The sequence below is a fragment of the Eurosta solidaginis genome, chromosome 2 (assembly GCF_040869045.1).
Source record: "Eurosta solidaginis isolate ZX-2024a chromosome 2, ASM4086904v1, whole genome shotgun sequence".
Lineage (NCBI taxonomy): Eukaryota > Metazoa > Arthropoda > Insecta > Diptera > Tephritidae > Eurosta > Eurosta solidaginis.
Window position 1 is genome coordinate 203,918,638 of NC_090320.1, and position 20,674 is coordinate 203,939,311.

Below are 20,674 nucleotides of genomic sequence, written 5' to 3' on the forward strand. Positions count from 1 at the left end.
GACTAAGCAATTTTCTATTTTTCGGGAGCCATAACTCGAAGAAAAATTAGTTCAGAATAAAACCATATATATATGTATTATTGCGCAGCCTTGTAACACTATTAAGCACACAAAACAAACAACAACAGCATTTCAAGTGTACAGCTGGGTATGTAATATTCGGCTACACCCGAACTTAGACCTCCTTACTTGTTACTCTTGATACCCAATTGGAAATCCGAGAATATAAAGGACAATTCAACTTATAGCTATCCATGCAATGGGGCAGATATATCATTAAGGCGCTGCTTTTTGGAAACTTGGGTCTAAACAGAAGAAAGTGATGCTTGTGCTTGAAGTCAAAGGCTGGTTTATCGAAGTACACGACAGAGAAGCATTGACATGTTTTCTTGTCTGCCTGAAAACAAGAACAGGTGGCTATATAACGGAAAATTCATTCCAAAGATCATAGGCCGATGTCAATGGAATCGATAGATGGAAAAATTCGTATCAAGGCCAGTGGAAGTTTGGAATCTGAATTTAAGTAGATTGGCGTTAATCTAGAGACTAAGAGCACTTTTAACACAAGAAAAAGTGGTAGTATCTGTCGTCAATGTGTCCACAATATAGACAGTTTGGATTCTCGACCTCTCCTCACTCTGTGGATGTATTCACGGAAGTGGCCGTGTTCTGTTGGAAATTGGAACAGGCAGAAGTCAATCTCTCCATATCAGCCCAAAACGAGAAGCGGATGCAGATTTCTTATAGCACGAATAGGCTCAGTTTCCCCATTGTAGGCGCTGTCTTCTCGCCGGCCTTTCGAAAATATTCAAAGAAGGTGACTTTGGTATCTAGCCTCACCCTTGATGGAGCCCGTACTCATTACGTGGAGAAAACTTACCACCATCATAAAAATGGTTATTATAGACCAATAAATACAACCACCAACCACCCAGCTCCACGACTCCGCCTTTACGCTTCCCAAGGCAGTCGGTTTATGTACCAGAGCGACTCGGGATTTTTCCCGACCAAGGACTGTCATTTCGGTGTAACCCCATTTAATTTGTTGCGTCCCTCCCACAAATTGTCTTCCTCCCAGCAGCTCCTTGCAGCGGGACTGCTCCATATTCTCTTGCTCCGAGAAGGTATCGAATCCATTTCGGATCCGTCTCCTGACCTCGGTCCTGAAAAATGGTCTTGCTGCGTCTCCCGGAAAAGAATCTTTTTAGGACGGTCATACTCTTGTCAGTGTGTCTCGTGCAAGGGATGGTTGCATTGGACAGATTGTTCTGGGCTGGATCCCAAAACCCGACGTCCACGCCCAAGGGCGTCCCGTAGTCTACGCCTTAGCGTCCCCCACTACCTTCCAGCAGCCCCGCTGCTCAGCAAGCCACAAGAAGTATCCACTGCTGCTCGCGCCCCACGGCACCACCAACTCATACGGCCGCTCCCACTCATATCTACAACCTCCGTAGTAGAGTCGGGAGAGATGGCGAGCATCAGCCCCTGCCCCCGTCTTCTTCTCTTTTCCGGCAGCAATCGTGTAGGTCAGGGAAAAAGACTGTTAGTCCCTACCTCCTTTTGCACCGTTTACCAGCACAGAATATATATGTTTGCGACATCCGCCCAATGCAGCTCCTGTCTTGGACGGTGCCACTTTCCTAGATGTTCCGGTCTCCGCGACGGCAACCCCTCGACGGGTTTCATAGCGCCATGTTGCCAGGCCGCAAACCCAAATACACCGGGTACCCCAATGCTTACCCAAGGACGTCCAGTCCCAGGGCCACAACAGCAGTTGCGTCCTAGCCTTTCACAACCCAGGCGTAGTCACCCGTCACTTACTCCCAGAGTGACGACGTCTCCCCCGTTGCACTTCAGGATTCTGCAGTTAAACTGTAATGGATTAACTGGGAAGATCACGGAGATAGTCGATTTCATGAAGCGGCACAACATCCGCATTGCTGCGATTCAGGAGACCAAACTCACAGCAAGATGTGCTCTGCAGACTTATTCTGGGTATAATGTCCACAGAAAAGATCGCGAGAGCGGAAATGGAGGTAGCCTTGCGTTTATCATACACCACTCTGTGCAATATCACATATTTGATCCCGACATTGGCCGCAGGGACAGTGTTTTAGAACGTCAAGGCTTATCTGTCCGGTCAGGCGATGCAAACCTAGAAATCATCAACATCCCTCCTGCCACCTGTTGCCCCAGTGGATGCCGCCCTAATATCAGCGCCTTACTCACTGGCAACAATCGCATTATATTAGGCGATTTCAATGCCCATCACGATCTATGGCATTCAAACTTGCGGGCGGACAGTAGGGGTGAGATGTTGGCGGATCAAATAGAAGAAACGACGTTCTGCACAATAAACGGAGACGCCCCCACACGTATGGTAGGAAGCTGTCACAGCTCGCCGGATATTTCAATAGTGAGCGCAGAACTCTTAAACTGCGTCAACTGGCAGCCGATGGTAACATTGGCATCCGACTACCTGCCTATACTTATTTCGCTCGAGCGTACCGCCGACTTCATCGTCACAGAAAAACGCACTTTCATATGCTTTAAAAAAGGAAAGAGGGACGAATACAAATCCTTTATAGACAACCGCTTCGCTGTCGTCCCTATTCCGACTGATGCTCGCCAAGGGGAGCGTGCTTTCCGCAAGGTCATTGAATCCGCGAGAGAACGTGACCTTATAAGACAGCTCAATCCCGGCGACCCCCAAATAAGGGATATAAACCAACGCATCAGATTGCTTGTGGATGAACACAAGCGGGCGAAATGGGAGGAGCACGTAAGCGGTTGTAACCTCTCTGCCGGTGTAGGTAAGCTTTGGTCCACCGTAAAGTCCCTATCAAATCCGTCTAAGCACAATGACAAAATCTCCATCGCCTTTGGCGATGAAGTGCTGTCGGATGCGAGAAAATCCTCGAGCGCTTTCTGCCGACAATATATAATGCATTCTACGGTCGGCAAAGATCGACGGAGGGCAAACAGACACGCACATAAATATAAATTCAGCGCGTCTCCAATTGCCATCAACGCCAAAGAGGTCGGGGATGCCATCGATCATGCTAAACCATCCAAAGCAGTGGGCCCAGACGGCATAGCCATGCCGATGCTTAAAAGCCTTGGGAAAGAGGGTTTCATATATTTAGCGCATGTCTTCAACCTGTCTCTTTCCACATTTGTCATTCCCGAAAAGTGGAAAATGGCCAAGGTGGTCTCGCTACTAAAGCCTGGGAAACCAGCTAACATAGGAGAGTCATATCGCCCGATATCTCTCCTATCGCCAGTAGCCAAGACGCTTGAAGCCATTTTGCTCCCCTACTTCAAAGGAAATTTGCAGCTAGCCAGTCATCAGCATGGCTTTAGAAAACTCCATAGCACCACCACCGCGCTAAATGCCATCAGTACCCAAATAAATTGCGGTTTAAATCAAAACCCCCACCATAGAACTGTACTCGTTGCGCTAGACCTATCAAAAGCTTTTGATATGGTCAGCCATGGCACGTTATTGCAAGACCTGGAAGCGTCTACCCTTCCCCCATGTCTTAAAAGGTGGACCGCATATTATCTGGGTGGTCGGCAGGCATCAGTGCAATTTAGAAACGAAACATAAAAACCAAGAAGAATTAAACAAGGGGTATCACAGGGTGGTGTCCTATCCCCACTTTTGTCCAACTTCTACATATCAAAGCTACCTTCGCCACCAGAAAGATTTACTATGGTTTCCTACGCTGATGACTGCACAATAATGGCCACAGGCTCAGGCCCACAGATCGATGAGCTTTGTAACAGAATAAACGGCTACCTCCCTGACCTCTCCAGTTTTTTCGCCTTGCGAAACCTGGCATTATCACCGACTAAATCTTCCGCGACCTTATTCACAACATGGACGTCCCAAATGCCGACCATTTTGAACATCTACGTCGATGGTACTACGCTGCCGACTGTCCCACACCCCAAAATCTTGGGTGGGACGTTTTATCGGGATCTACATTTTGGTGAGCATGCAGCCGCAATTGTACCGAAAATCTAGAGCCGTAATAAAATCTTCAAATCTCTTGCTGGCAGTATTTGGGAAAAGACAAAGAAACGCTCTTTACCACTTACAAAGCAATTGGCCAGCCGATTGCATGCTACGCGTCACCGATATGTTCGCCAAGCCTAAAAACTACTCACTGGAAGAAGCTACAGGCCTGCCAAAATACTGCTCTCATATCTGCCACGAGCTGTCTTCTTATGTCCCCAGAACACCATCTACATAATGAGGTGAGAATACTCCCAATCAGGGAGAGAAATGAGACGCTAACCAAACAGTTCCTGTTGAATACCCAGAAGCCTGGGCATCCCAAAAGACATCTGATTGATGAGCCAGCACCGCCCAGGGGCTTAAGGAGTCATCTCCGTAAGCATTATGAGGAAATACGGCACCTGAGAACTCAGCCGTATGAAGCAAAAAAACGAAAGCAGGTCCTCAGTGAATTCCACAAACAGGCGTCGGACCTTTATGCAAAGAATTGCCCGGTGAATCCAGTACTCAAAGAACAATACCCAAAACTTGCGGAAGAGGAACGCATACTGCCCAGGGAAACGCGAGTCACTCTAGTTCAACTTCGATCTGGATACTGTACCAGGTTAAATTCTTACCTATCCAGAATCAACCCCGACATACAAAATGTATGCCCTGCTTGCAATGTGTCCCCACATGACACCAACCATCTCTTTAATTGTAATGTGGAACTAACGCCTCTAACACCCCTCACATTATGGTCCACCCCTGTTGAAAAAACAAGTTTCCTTGGACTCCCGTTAGAGGATATTGATGACAATTTGTGATCGGTCGCACCTATTGGATGGGGCGAAGCACTGCTACAACAACAATAACTCGGCCTTTACCTATAAATTTGCAACTAACTCTACCTCTTTCTCTTTATTAGCCACTTCCTAGTTATTTACTTTCACCTTTACCTGTAAAATAATAATAACAATGTGGAGGTATATATCTCCGAGAATTTTTGGGCCAAGCCTCAATTGCAACTTGCGGAGTGCTACTAACCTACATGAGTCAATGGCCCCCCGCCCCTCGCCCCCTCCCCGCCTCCACATACAAAGACGTTATTTTTGTGATTCGTTCGTTTGGTAATAGTCTAGTTGAGGGGTCGACTGCTAATACTCTACCAAAAATATCGAGAGAGGTGTAAAACGACGCGTCTTGATATCAGTATTAATAATCCGAAGGCGGAGAATAAAAATTTTAACTCGTTCAAAAGATATTAACGAAAAACCGGAAAAGGACCCGCGGGTACCTCCGAAACCGGAGGTGGGATCCATATTATTTTTGCGCAGAACACCTTTCTGCGTTGGCGGCCTTCGGCCACGCTTATAAAAAATAACCCTGGGCTACGCCATGCCAAGTCCGGGTGTGTGGTATAACCGTGGCTACCGCCACGGTGATGCACAATTTTTTTTGTGGGTACAAACACAACAACACCCACATGTAAATCGCCAACTTCAACTGCAAATATCTCCGGACAGAGATAATATTTTTCTTTTCCGCCATCGGATTAGTGTTCTCGAGATTAATACGCGTCTTTTGACACCTCTCTCGATATTTTTGGTAGCGTATTAGCAGTTGACCCCTCAACTAGACTATTACCGTTCGTTTGATTAGCGTCCGTGGTTGACTGTGGCAAAAGCTTTTGACAGGTCGCGTGCCACGAGCACCGTACTGTGACGGGGTTTTTCCTGATTTAGTCCGTAATTTATCTGAGTGTTTGTGGCGGTTAACGCGGTGGTAGTGATTCGCTGTGAAAAACTCCATCATATTTAAGGTAAAATTCGTACAACCACTAGCGTCAATTTATAGCTGTCTTCGCTATCAACCTCTAGATGCCGCCGCGTGCAATAGGTGGCTGTCAAGCCGGCTACCGCAGTGATGAGATTTAATTATTGGAAATTTTGCATCTTTTGTACGGGATTTTGCATAATTTTGCAGCTGTGCAAGTGAAACGCTTATGAAATTATATTAAACGAGGCATTTACTTTGCATTTTCTCAAGCAGTGAAGTTGGATTTTACCCCAAGGTGTTTAGTAAAGACGTAAACGAGCAAAATGCAAGCAACCCTCAACGACTATAAGCTAAGTTGTGAATTGTTCGGTCATTCGCTGGATGTACGATCTGTCGCAGTTGGCTGGGAGACAACTGAAGGCCAAATCATAATTTCTGGTTCACGCGATAAAACGGTTAAATTGTGGAAACGTTTAGGGTGAGTAGGGTTTAGAGGTTCTAACTAGCTTTTGTCGCATTTGTATAATCTTTGCACTTTAGTGATGAGTACGCAGAGGCGGTGACATTTCAAGATCATAAAAACTTTGTTGCATGCGTTTATTATCTTGAAGCTGAACAATGGATTTGTACTGGTAGTAACGATGCCACTGTAGCTATTTACAAAGAAGGTGGTTTTGTGCCTATATTAACGCTGAAAGGACACGAGTCCACAGTATGCTCAATTGCAGCTGGCGTCGAACCACAAACTCTAATAACAGGCAGTTGGGATAAAACGGCACGAATTTGGGCTATTGATCAATCGGGAGGTGTAACATCGGTAGTCTTACGTGGCCATGAAGCAGCCGTATGGGCAGTCGCTTCGATGCCAAGTGTTAAGAAATACATAACTGGCGCGGCCGATAAATGCATTTACTATTGGAATTCCAAAGGAGAAAAATTGCGTATGCTAAAGGGACATACAGATTGTGTGCGTGGCATTATAGCGCTACAAAATAATTCACTTGTTTCTTGCGCAAATGATGCTTTAATTAAATATTGGAATGATGATGGAGAATGTGAAAAGGAACTGAGTGGTCATACAAATTACATCTACGCAGTAGCACCAAATCGTGCTTTGGGTGATAATGTGATTGTTTCCTGTGGGGAAGATAGTACTTTGCGTATGTGGGACTTGACGAAAGGACAAGAGTTGGGTACTGCTATTATTCATCCTGCACAATCTGTTTGGTCTGTTGCTTGTCTTAAAAATGGTGACATTGTTACCGGTTCCAGTGATGGTGTAGTGCGTGTATTTACCAAAGATCCTGCACGCTATGCGAACGAATTGACTATGAAAGGATTTGTGAATGCAGTTGAAACAAGAAAGGCTCAAATGAGCGAAGATATTGGTGGAATAAAAAAGACTGAGTAATTATATATATATATATATATACACAAATTAACTAAGCTAAATAATACCAATAAAACGAATTTGTATTACTTATTTATTTGTTCAGTTTACCTGGACCTGAAGCTTTACTTACAAACGGAACACGTGAAGGACAAACGAAAATGGTGCGTCATCAAGATGGCTCTGTAAAATGTTATGCCTGGCAGTCGGGCCAATGGAATTTGGTTGGTGATGTTACTGGCGCTTCGGGTGGCTCACAAAAGACATCGGGCAAAACTTTATACGAAGGAAAGGTGAGTAATGCCACAAATATTTTCTTTTTTTTATATTTCGGCTGCCGAGCGAAATATTGAACTGAGAGTACAGAATTATATGTAATCTGAACTGTATTATTATGGCCTGCGCTTACATCCGTAACGAGGTTATGCAGTGCCAAAGAAATCAGTCGCGCAAGTACAGTAGTGTATTTAGTTCATGTATGGCAAATAACTGTCCGTTAAGAGTAATAAAAATTTGAAAATTATATATTTTTATATAATAAAATTATATTATTTTCAAACTCTATCTTATGAATATATAAAATAATAAATACCTTCATAAAAAAAACAAAAACATGGCTAGGGTACAGGTCAGCAACAAAATTTTAAAATCAGTTGAGCTAAATATTTTAACTGAAAAAAGACGGTCCTTTTTCAGATGTGAATCTCGATTCTTTCAGGAACTACACCTTTTTCAGTTTAAGTTCAGAAAATTACAATTCAAGTTCAGAAAATTACAACTCAAGTTCAGAATTTCCAATTTAAATTCAGAAATTTACAATTCAAGTTCAGAAATTTTCAACTCAAGTTCAGAGTTTCCAATTCAAGTTCAGAAAATTCCAATTAAAGTTCAGAAATTCCAATATAAATTCAGAAAAATACAACTCAAGTTCAGAGTTTTCATTTCAATTTCAGAAAATTACAATTTAAATTCGGAAAATAACAATTTCCTTAACTCACTTAAATCAATTTTGCTCACATGAAGGAGATAGCTAAGAAAAAACCCCTTCCTCTCTTCGCTCTCCTCCTCTCATAAGAGGTCAGGTACAGGGACATCCAGCTATATTCTAAAGGTCACAAGCATTGATCTGCATTGAGTATGACAGCAGTGATGACGAAATCAACGGAGCGTCCACAATCCCGCAATTAACCTATAAGTACTGTGTGCACAGATCAAGTCTTCCTCCACCTGCCTCTCGCAACTCTTTGGAGGTCTCTCCCTACCCTTACTTTCCAAGTTCTTTCATGGCCGGAGCATATTCATGCACTTGTTGCAAAGAGTTATCCTCCGTTTGATTTCTTAGCTCTGGATGTACACGCCTTGGAGAAAGCTTGGAGTACAGTATAACCAAGCCACGATTGTCAACGAAGCATCAACACTTCCGCAAATAACATTGTGACGAATATGAGTGACACTAAGTGATACTCACATCCCTAGTCTGATGCTAAGTAAATGAAGTTACAACAACAATAAAGCAGACAGTCACTTGTATCTACATAAACGAATCAATCATTATGTCTACACATATGTACGTACACGCAGCTGAGAAGCAACGCACAACCACATGCATATATCTGAGATACTCCCGAAAGTATGCAATGAGAGAAGCTATCGTGCATCTGTAGTTACAGCTGAGAAATGTGATAGCTGATGTCCAACTAGTAGATTCTGGAAATGGAAGCGCCTAGACGATGCGAACGAGGAAATCAGAGAGTATAAAAGGCAACAATGGTAGAGGTGCAATAATTCAGTTTTGATTAAGACGTTATCTGGCGATCAATAGCAGTATTATTTATTGTGAAGTACTTTAATACAGGCTATTTTTCCATTATTCAATATTGGAGTTATTTATTCAACAGTTTAGTGATTCGAACTTAGTAGAAGATTGCAAATAAGGAGAATTGCAAGTAAAATCGTTACAATTGGTGTCAGAAGAGGAATTGTTGAATAAATTCCGGAGATTGGGAATACAACTTGGACATGGTAAAGTTAAGTAAATTGAAGATCCCGCAACTGAAGAAGGAGTTGGAGAGCCGTGGATTGAATACAACCGGCATTAAACTCGAACTTCAGGCACGACTACGAGAGGCAATGGAATTAGAAGGAATTGACGTGGAAGAGTATGTCTTTCATCTTGATGGCGATGAGACAACAAAATTGGAGGAGAAAAACGAATCATCGCAGGCAGTTACCAGCACATACTTGAACGTGATATTAGGCAATATCTGCACAAACGTCGACAGTAACATCCAAGATGGAAACTCAACTGGAAGAACAGAAAACATATATGGCATCCCAACTGGAAGAGTAAGACATATATGACATCTCAGTTGGCTGACCAGTTGAAAGCACAGGAGGCCGGCATATCCTCGCAGCTGGAGGCACAGGAGATTAGGGTAACATCGAAGCTGGAAGCACAGGATACAAAAATTGTGCAGCTCGAGGACAAAATTGTTGCCGAGATAGAAGATGTGAGAGGTCGTATACAGGAGTAGCAAATGAATCGCCCAGCAGTTTCAGCAAGCAATCGAAAGGTAAAAACGCCATCATTTGACGGTTCTGTTCCTTTCCAGGTCTTTAAGCTACAGTTTGAGAAGACCGCAACAGTGAACAACTGGAATGCTGAAGATAAAGTTGCTGCACTGTTCATGGCATTGAAAGGGCCTGCACCTGAGATTTTACAAACGATTCCAGAAGGCGAACGGAACTGTTATGAAGCATTGATGGGTGCTCTGGAGAGACGATACGGAACTGAGCATAGGAGACAGATATACCAAATGGAGTTACTGAACCGCTTCCAGAAGCCTGGTGAGACATTGCAAGAGTTTGCGTCGGATGTTGAAAGGCTGGCACATTTAGCGAATGCGGACGCACCCGTGGAATACACTGACAGGGTAAAGATTCAGAGCTTTATAAATGGCATACGGGACGTTGAAACAAAGCGAGCTACATACGCAAACACAAAGCCAAAATTCGCAGAAACGGTGTCACAACCTCTGATTCAGGAAACAGCGTCGCTTCTGTGTAAGCCAGTTTTCAAAGCTCGCCGTGTGGAAGTAGAAAGGCCAGAGTGGGTAGACGCAATGTTGGAGGCGCTGGAAGGATCACGAAAGCGGAGTGAGAGAGTTATCAAATGCTTCAAATGCGGGAAGCCCGGTCACATTGCTCGTCATTGCGATCTTGATCCTAGTGGTTGCAACAGCATGAGTGGTTTTAATAACAAAGCTGGAGGGGATGAGCGAGTAAGATGTAGAGATCGAGAGCTATCTCCAGCTATTGAATGTCCTGTGATATCCGTGTCGCAAATTGGAAGGAAATCAAGCAGTCTTACCGTCAGAGGGAATGTCGATGGCAAGGAGCGTGTACTGACTAGATACGGGCGCATCTCATTCCTTGATTCGATCTGATTTGGTCAACATGATATTAAAGCCATTACCTGGAGCAAGGTTGCGTACAGTCACTGGCAAGTATAACCAAGTCAAAGGAGAAGTGGTATGAGATGTATTAATTGGAAAGGTCATGGTTCTACACAAATTCATTGTGGCGGAGATTGTTGATGAAGTCATATTGGGAGTGGATTTCTTAGTTGACCATGACATCAGGATCGATATGCGGAGAAAGATTATGCGCCATAAGAACTAGAATGTGCCACTTAGCTTCAGTTGGAACAGGGGCTCAGCAGTAATCGAGTACTGGTGGAGAAGAGTCGACAAAGACCACGGAAATCAAAAGTAAAAGTTGATGGAACGAATGGGCCAAACAAAACAAAATCAAAGATACCTGCGAGAGAAACACTGGCATTGATAAACCCGAACGGACGCACTAAAACGAAGAAAAGAATTTTCCAGAAAGAATGCGAGGGTAGTTTCAAGCCGTGGCGCACTACTGTTGTGAAACGTGGGAACGATACTGATTATGCGAAGCCAATCCGTCAAGCGCAAGCTCTACGAAGTAGTTCATTGGCCAAACAACAGAGTGTGAAGGAACGGCCCAGGGTAAGGAGTAGTAAATGAAGCGCAGGTACGACAAGGAAAATAATTCGGAAGGTTTCCGGAAGGGAGATTTGGTACTGCTATACAACCCTCACCGGCGGAAAGGTGTTCCATCCAAATATGGGTGCAGTTGAGAAGGCCCGTACAAAGTTGTGAAGAAGATCAGTGACACCATCTACCGCATACGAACCATTGGGAAACCCCGAAGTAGAAGAGTGGTACATTTGGAGATGCTAGCGGCGTTTAGATCAGGAAATTTGTCAGATCGGGACGATCAGACTTAGGTGGAGGGCAGTGTGACGAATATGAGTCACACTAAGTGATACTCACATCCCTAGTCTGATGCTAAGTAAATGAAGTCACAACAACAATAAAGCAGCAGTCACTTGTATCTACATAAACGAATCAATCATTATGTCTACACATATGTACGTACACGCAGCTGAGAAGCAACGCACAACCACATGCATATATCTGAGATACTCTCTCCTCTGAGTACAAAGTATGCAATGAGAGAAGTTATAAAATCGTGCATCTGTAGTTACAGCTTAGAAATTTGATAGCTGATGGCCAACTAGTAGATTCTGGAAATGAAAGCGCCTAGAAGATGCGAACGAGGAAATCAGAGAGTATAAAAGGCAACAATGATAAAGGCGCAATAATTCAGTTTTGATTAAAACGCTATCTGGCGAGCAATAGCAGTATTATTTATTGTGAAGTACTTTAATAAAGGCCATTTTTCCATTATTCAATATTGGAGTTATTTATTCAACAGTTTAGTGATTCGAACTTAGTAGAAGATTGCAAATAAGGGGAATTGCAAGTAAAATCGTTACAACATATAAGTATTACATTATATAGTATGAATTGCAATAACTTTAAAAAAATAACACCCTACTTATAATTATCTGAATTTTAATTGTAATTTTCTGAACTTGCATTGTAATTTTCTGAACTTGAATTGTAATTTTCTGAACTTGAATAGTAATTAATTCAATTTAAATTGGAATTTCTGAACTTGAATTGGAAAATCTGAACTTGAATTGTAATTTCTGAACTTGAACTGTAAATTTCTGAATTTAAATTTGAAATTCTGAACTTGAACCAAAAGTCTTCGCGATAAATGAAGAAACGGACATGGTGCGTAATATTGCACTTTTTTCATTCAATGCCTTCCGCTAGTACACACTAAGTTCTCTACAAAAAAATAATATATATATATTTGTCTTCCTTGCAGGAATATGACTACGTCTTCTCTGTTGATATCTCTGATACTGAACCACCCATAAAACTGCCTTATAATCGCGGAGAAGATCCTTGGCAGGCTGCGCAATTATTTATACATCGAAATAATTTACCACAAGCGTACTTGGATCAAGTTGCTAATTTTATCATAAAAAATTCAAGCTGCGGTGGAAATGTGGCGCCACAGCCCACCACGAGGTTGGTGTACAATCGAATTTTTAATGCATTTCAATAGATGTCAACATATCGCTAATTTACTTCAATAGTGTCATAACTCAAAAAACATGACTTCTGAGTTAATAACATATAAACGTACCCAACATCATGATCTATGTTGTATAAAAAAATCTCTGTGATCAGTTAAAAATTTACCACGTGCTATAAAAATGAAAATATGCCTTTATATGTGCAACATATGGCAGTTAAAATCTTTGAATGGCTCTCCTGGAAAATTGTGTTTTTTGAGTTATGACACTATTGAAGTAAATGAGCGATATGTCTTGAAACTTTTTTAAAAATTACCAAAATATTTGTGTGTTTCAATTCCTATTCGCACATCATTTGGAATTCCAAAACAGCCAAACAGTTATATATATATTTTGTATTTGCTTACAGCGGTTATCAAGATCCTTTTACTGGTGGTTCAAGATATGTTCCCGGAGGTAGCAATCATAATATAAACTCAGCAGGCAATGTAGATCCTTTTACCGGCGCTTCAAGTTATTCTACAAGCGCAGCAGCTTTACAACGAAAAACGGATGTTAACTTTATAAAAGGTAATTTAACTTGTATATATATAGCTATATAATATACTTATATACATGTATAAGTAAACCAACAAACCGGCAGAAACTGCCTGAGTCGTGGAAATAATCCTGATGATATAATTGGCAATTACTAATGAATGTCCTGCCGGACGAGCTAAAATTCCTTCATTGCGATTTAAAGGTATATTTTAGCACAATACTAAGCTTAATACTGCCGTTCATAGCAAAAAGTCACAAAAGCAATAATAGTTAAATTGGAGAAAAATTAGGGTTTATTTGGGAAATGTAAGATTTTCAAAGTAAACATCAAATTTAAAAAATTGTCTTATCTTTTAACGTCAATTTTAATGAGTATTTGTTTAGTTAATGCGTAAATTGTAATCGCAGAAATTTATAGAAATTAAAATCCCTAAAAGCCAGTTAGTGAATTGTATTGTCTTTTTGGCGCAGTATAGCTACTCAGCTTCTGTCTGGTTGACAATTGGCAACCACACCCACACGAATCAAATTCTGTGCGTGTGTTTGTGTGTTCACTATGGAAAAGTATTTCCCACACTTCAATCATCACCAAATATTGGCTAAGGGTTCCTTCGATTAAGACAAAGGTTTTTCATATTTTAGAACTAAGAATTTTAAATAAAAAAAATTTTTTTTTGAATTTCACGTGCGCCACTGGGTGGTGCGAAGAATTTTGTATGTCAGCAAAAGTTACTCATACGCCATGTACGCACTTAAGTGGAGAGCTTTGGTTGGGTTCAAACCTCCCCCACCATGGGCTTGCAACGACTGAATTTTTTTCATAAAAAGTGGTAGATGGAAGAGTGCATTTGTTGACTGATAGCCAATAAATATGGCAAATGTTTCTCTTTACTCCCGTTTCTATTAAATTTTATCGCAAAACTAGTCTTGACAATAACGGAAGCTTACTATAAGGTTCCATATGTTCAAAAAACCCCCCTACCCCCATAGACAATTCCTGCGCACGCTCCTGCATACGACAATAATTTATCAGGGTGACGCTATCAGAAAAGGTCTAAAAGGTGCGACGTAGTAAAACCTGGAAATGTATTTGCCCCTAGTACAGCAATGACAACAGATGCCCTTTATTCTATCATGGAACCTGGTGATCGTACAACGAAATGCTGGATAGGAAGCAGTTTCTAAATTATCACAAAATCCGAGCAGACAACTGCTTAAAGCAACTTCGAAGGCACCCGTTTCAGCATCCATACCAAGATAGTAGACTCATTATTGGAGGGCGGTTTCTCTAGCCCAACATTGGTCTACATACTGTAACAGGTTAAAGTGTTACATACTCGGACTCAGCCTCGACAAATCCATGAAAAGTGCTTTGACATGACAACCAGCTATATTATCTTTTGTAATATGAAACCAAACCCTCTTAACAGTAAATTCTCTGAACTGTATTGAGTTGTAAAAGGTGCTTATATTTAAAATTAAATCGCTCCCGATGTGCTCGTGCTAATACGGGGAGGTGACCTATCTTACTATATCCATATCTGGCAAAGGACTTTCCACATCGGTAAATTTTTCCGATTGTTTTTGTCGAAAAATAGTGATATTGCCAAGGATGCTTTACAAGCTTTAGGGGTGGTGAAACCAATTCTTTTCTTCGTTAATAAACTTCGATAACCAATTATAGTCTTGCTCTTTAGTCCTTTTCGTCTTTTCTAGTTTTAAATATATATTACTTGGCCAATGGCTGAGTTTACTTTTTTTTGTATTTTTAGGCAGTGAAAAGCATTTTCCCGTTAGTAATTATGTAACATTCGACAATTGTGACCCGGCGAAGGTTCTGGAAAAACTAAAGTGGGTAAAAAATATCAGGGAAAAAAATAAGCCTACAAACATATTTTTATCCGCTCACTATTTCCATTTGATCAATATAGAGAATTCAATAGTAAGCTAACCACTGAAAGTGAAAAAGTTTCGGACACATTATTAAATGCGGTTATAGCCTTAACATCAGCACAACCGGAAGTGGACACAAGCTCAATTGAAGCACTTCAACATTTGCTGCGCTGGCCTAATGGTATTTGAATGCAATATAAGTATTTACTAACAAAAACATTCTGAAATCTCGTGTACTTTTCTTTAATACAGACATCCTTTTCCCAGTTCTTGATGTATCTCGTTTAGCTATACGCCATGAGCAGATATTCTCAATATTAAATTCATTTAATTTTCTTGATACCGTTCTGCCGAAATTGAATAGTTCAGCTCCTAATACATTAATGGTCGTACGTTGTTTGGCGAATATGATGCGTCACGAAACTGGTAGAAGACAAATCGAACCACAATTGACAAAGTTAGCTGCACAAATTAATGAAATAAAAACTGGAAGCGCAAATTTACAAATTGCCATTGCAACATTTTATTTAAATGTAACAATATCACAAACGCTTAGTGTAGCGAAAAATGAATCATGTCGTATCGTAACCGAAGGTATTGTGGAACTACTAAAATGGGCTGTTGATTTGGAGGCATGTTATCGTGCCATGCAAGCAATAGGCAATTTAACCACCACACCATTTGGTCAAGAAACAGTGGCGATCGTTGTTTCAGTGGACTATGTTATGGATAAAATACGCGAATTAACAAATACACCCCAAACCGGTATATATATTAAATTGAATTCGGCAGGCAGTGCTCTGCTGGCAGCTTTTTGAGAAAATTCAACACATTGTGCGTAAATAACAAATTAAAATCTTTTATAAATACATATGTATTTATTATAATATTGTGAGAATTTTCAATGGAATATACCATAACTAATTATTATACGGAAAATTGGTAAAACCACTAATAAAGCAATGGATAAATTTAGTATAACTTAGAATAAAAAATCGTTTGTTTTGCTCGTGTCTGTTGGAAATAATGCCTCGCTCTAATGATAAGTACCAAAAGCGATCAAAATTCTTTCGGGATATTTTATTTGCTAAAACGGCAATCATTTTCATCCTAGCGACAACAAAGGTCAAATTCGTACAACACCACACAAAGGTCTTAAAGGGTTGTGTAGCGCATTAGTGGTCACCAGCACAACTTATAGCTTCTTCAACCCAATTGTCAACCTCACCTACAATTACGAATCCTGTTTTTTTTAGCAGCCGAGGCTCAGGTGACCCCAATCTCCTGTTGTGGTTGTTGTTGTAGCGATAAGGATACCCGAAGGCCTTGGGGAGCGTTATCGATGTTGATGGTCCTTCGCCGGATGCAGATCCGGTACGTTTCGGTACCAAGCTCGACCTCGGGATTTTCAAGAGTCAATTAGTCAAATTCCTAAATTAAACATATAAATACGGTAAATCAGAAGTGGAATGTAGTAGGAATTGGCCGCACACACTGATGGGCTTACATCATCATTATGTGGCACTTAACCGTCTAGGCAATTTGGTCGTTAAACGACGCCCGCAATATATAGCTTCTCCAAACCCAATTTTCAACCTCACCTATCCGTGGCCAATTCTGTTTCATTAACAGCCGAGGCTCTGGTGACCTCGAACTCCTCATGGATCTAGGGGTTGGGTCGGCGGGATGGCCAAGAAGGTCGAATGTGGCCATATCAAATCGTTACCAATATGGCCGGGATTGGTACCGGAAAGAACCGGATATGCGTCCGGCAAAGGACTATCAACATCGATAACATTCCCAAGGCCTTCGGGGAGTGTCCTTACCGCTTCAAAAAAAACCAACGAAGATCAATTTTTTTCCACCTGTCTTCCAACTTAGCCCCAGACATTGCCAATCATAATCAAAATCAATGGGAAACTAGGACTGCTTTTGTACGTTCCTTCGTTTGAAATTGGGCCTTTATTCAGTATTGGGGCCAATTCTTAACATACGTGGTCGTATGACTCCTCATGCAAAAATATGATTTTCGGATTATAACATCCGTTATCGTACTATTTGATTTGTATTCCGCATGATGATATAAGTGAACGTATGATTGAGCGTTGTCGCTGAATTGATTCTTGTTTGTTTCATTCACAACCAATTCGGGTTTGTTACATCTATTATGATTTTAAAGTATGTTCCCACGTACTTTTGTTCAACAAAAAAACTAATTATTTCAAAATAAATCGAGATGTTTGCTAACTTAGCTTATTCGACTACGTATTGAATCCGTAATCGTATGTTACGACTCGGCCCGGCTTACAATTTGTATTTCACAGAGGCAGTGATTCCTGAGAGAATAAATACAAATCTAGATTTTCGGCAGAGGCCACTCCGATGTATGTAACGCACGTCAATATAAGTTAACTCGATATTAACAATATTTTACTGTAAATTTAACAGCGCAAAATGCAATATTTATTTATTTCATGCAAATACGAGCTGTAAGAAATGAAGCAGATCAACACTCCTTAGTTTCGTTAACTATTTCGATTGCGCATGGATCGCCCTGAGGACTACAAATACGCTCCGATTCTGTCTCGATTTCACTCTCACTTAAACCTTCGCATGGTATGCACTCCACACATTCTCCTTCGCCTTCTTCCTCGGCCTCTCCAACATACAGAATACTACGTTGGAAAGTCAACTCAGTCGGTACTGTGCTTAATGAACATACAGACACCTCAGAATCGGACAATGGTAATGGTACCGGTTCTTGTGGTAATTGGGCATAATCATAACAGGAAATGTCTTGTGCAATCCACAGTGATGGCAAAGTATCAATGATCACCTCATTCTCATTACGGTCAGCTTCGCTTTCAGCCGCGAACTCTTCAGCATCGCCTTCACCGTCCTTTTTAATATTATACACCACTCCAGGTATTTGAAAGAATCCCATTAACATAAAACGTCGATCAAAACTAAAAACAGCTGGTCCCTGTGGATATTCATTATCCCAGGTGCCATGTAGTATGGTCGAATGATCTTCGTTGCCAAAGAATGCTTGAAATGGACCAAAACGTACACCCTTGCGCCAGGTACCTTTGAAACGGAGTTCACCACATTCCTTGTCTTTGTAACAATAGATACCAACGCCGTGCCGCTTACCATGATACCAATTGCCCATATAACAATCACCATTCGCATACTTGTAACGCCCCTTTCCGTGTTTTATATTCTTGCGCCAGCAACCCTCATACATACTACCATCGGGATAGATGAACATACCGCGACCGGAACGATGACCTGTAATTGAAAGTTATACGATTAAAACTTCCTAATGTTTCACTTTCGTCACTCTTTTCTTACCACAGCGATAACACCCATAATAACGTGAACCATCCTTAAATACATACAGACCTATGCCATGACGTCTACCCTGACGATATTGCCCATCATATTGATCGCCATTCGGTAATATAGCCCAACCGCGTCCATGACGCTGCCCAGCTGCATTACGGCCCCCAATATAGAGCTATGAAAGTAAACAGGGAGAAAAATTAAAGTCTTCAATTTTTGGAAACTTACGCCAATGTTAATGCGTTCCTCCTCTTCCTCGGCTACAGTTAGCTCCGAATCTGTGGATGCATCAGATATACTCATTGTCTAGCTTGTTTCCTTGCCGTGTAAAAAAAATTCTAAAAATTTTAATGTATTCAAAATGCAAGCTAAGCATTGAGTGCTCACAAAATTCAAATCTGGAAAACCTGTTAACGTCAAAGTAGAAAAAATAAAATCAACCTTAGTAACAATACAGAGTTCACTATAAGCCATTATTCATGATTGATTCATGACTATAAGGAATGTTGAAAGAATATTTTTAAATTCTACTCAGTCTTAGTCAGACCGCTTGCAGAAGGTCGCGCAAGTTATGAATGTTTTTGAGCTCCGTTCACCGGGCGGCTCTAGAAGATAACAACTGCCTGATGTCTTGATTGGCGATGGCCGAACAGCGGATTGATGAATGCAATGCAATAATGCGGCGGACGGAGTTCATTAGGCCATAAGAGGTTTATAAGAATGTTCAGGAAAGCAAACATGTGTCCCATATTTATCGGGATGGACTACGGTGGTAAGTAGTATCGCTTATAACACATCTATAAGTCACCTCGCTGCATAAATATTGTAACGAATTTTGGGAAAATTTCGCTTATTTGAAACCTTATGCTACGTTCGTATTGTTAAACTGATGAGTAAATCACTCCAATATTCTGTATTGCAAAATGGTCTTTATTAGACTGCTTTGGGAGTAGTACAATTATACTTCACTTCGCAACTGATAGTGTGTTTAAATCAAACTTATTGCTGACTACTCAGCTTGAGCTGCTTTTATACTTTCCGTTGCTTCACTCGCATACCTCTACCAAAGTCTAGACGTTTCGCCTTCTAGAACTACTGTATCTCCTGCTTAGTAATTGAGCTACATATATGCGTGTATATGTGTGAGTAACTACTCCGACTGATGACGACAAGTGTGTGCATGAAATATCTCTTCGTTGCCTTCTATATATGTGTGTAAATGATGATTGAAGTGTTCATGTATATACGAGTGGCTGCTTCATGTGTTTATTGTTGCGTGCCTTTATTTACTAACAGCTTAGTGATGCTAAAATTTGCCACAATAGAATGGTTTAAATCGCCTTCAATGATGTAGCATCCCCCAACCGGCCTGCAGCGGGTATAAATATAATCATCTATCGTTATCGGCTATATGTACGTCGTGGTTTTTCTGGGCCAAGCGCTGACAGTTCAACGCAATCCGCTTAATTTATCTCTTGTCGCTCCCAAACTACCATCGTCAGAGGAGCTTCCTGCAGTTGGAATAATCCATACTCCGAGAAGGTTCCGAACCTCCAGTCCAAAAGTGTGGCCGGAAAAATATATGGTTCAATAACAAATAATTAAACCGTGGGAAAAAGGTATACGTTTATGACTGTCCACCCCTGCCAGCGTGCGTGTGATGTTTGCCTCGAAACTTCAACAAAACTGGGAGATTGAAACATCGCGCAAGGACAGTGGTTTAGAATTTCAACTTATTGTTGGTCTGTCGGACGATGCAAATCTTGAAATCACAAATATCTACTTACCTAATGCCCAATCGTTCCGATGACAGTGCGTTGCTCAAGCAGGTGCTACAATTGTGTAACTCCCGCCGATCTCAACGCACGCCATGACCAGCCGATGGTACTTGGAGGAACTTCGAAGCAAATAGATATGGCCACATTGAGTAAGATGAAAAGAGACGTCCCTATACGAGTGGGAGCAAATTGTCTCACTAGAACTATCAGGCAATAACATAACTTTTGAAATTCACACTTCTCTTAACTTCTAAAAGGCCAACCTTGCGTTAGCTGCGACTTTTGTGATTAGTTTGGGGTTTTGGTATACTGTATGGAGTCCTACAGAATGTGTAAGCGTAGGCGTAGCGTTTGGTAGTGGTATACTGTATAGTAGGGCGTCCTTATTTTTCGAATATTGAACATACACACTTACATACTTAAGCGATATCTTCGATAAATATAAAATAAATAAATAAATAAAA

The 20,674-nt window shown here is 41.3% G+C and overlaps 2 protein-coding genes across 2 annotated transcripts in view; one reads left to right on the plus strand and one right to left on the minus strand.

The window, feature by feature from the left end:
* Window positions 1-5,901: 5,901 nt before the first annotated feature.
* Plap (phospholipase A2 activator protein) lies at window positions 5,902-16,078 on the plus strand. The gene is made up of 8 exons (XM_067766963.1): window positions 5,902-6,260; window positions 6,323-7,189; window positions 7,279-7,465; window positions 12,441-12,646; window positions 13,064-13,224; window positions 14,967-15,045; window positions 15,126-15,268; window positions 15,340-16,078. Exons 1-8 carry the CDS (start codon window positions 6,106-6,108, stop codon window positions 15,903-15,905), a joined length of 2,364 nt encoding a protein of 787 aa, XP_067623064.1. The 5' UTR covers window positions 5,902-6,105; the 3' UTR covers window positions 15,906-16,078.
* Window positions 16,079-17,035: 957 nt separating this feature from the next.
* The window catches only part of Rsph1 (Radial spoke head protein 1), a 33,197-nt gene continuing 29,558 nt past the window's right edge, over window positions 17,036-20,674 (minus strand). Inside the window, exons 2-4 of the mRNA XM_067766966.1 lie at window positions 18,661-18,839; window positions 18,442-18,607; window positions 17,036-18,378 (exon numbers count right to left, since the gene is read on the minus strand). Coding sequence (XP_067623067.1) covers window positions 17,594-18,378; window positions 18,442-18,607; window positions 18,661-18,735 — 1,026 coding nt within the window. The 5' untranslated portion in view covers window positions 18,736-18,839 and the 3' untranslated portion in view covers window positions 17,036-17,593. The remainder of the gene's footprint in view (window positions 18,379-18,441; window positions 18,608-18,660; window positions 18,840-20,674) is intronic.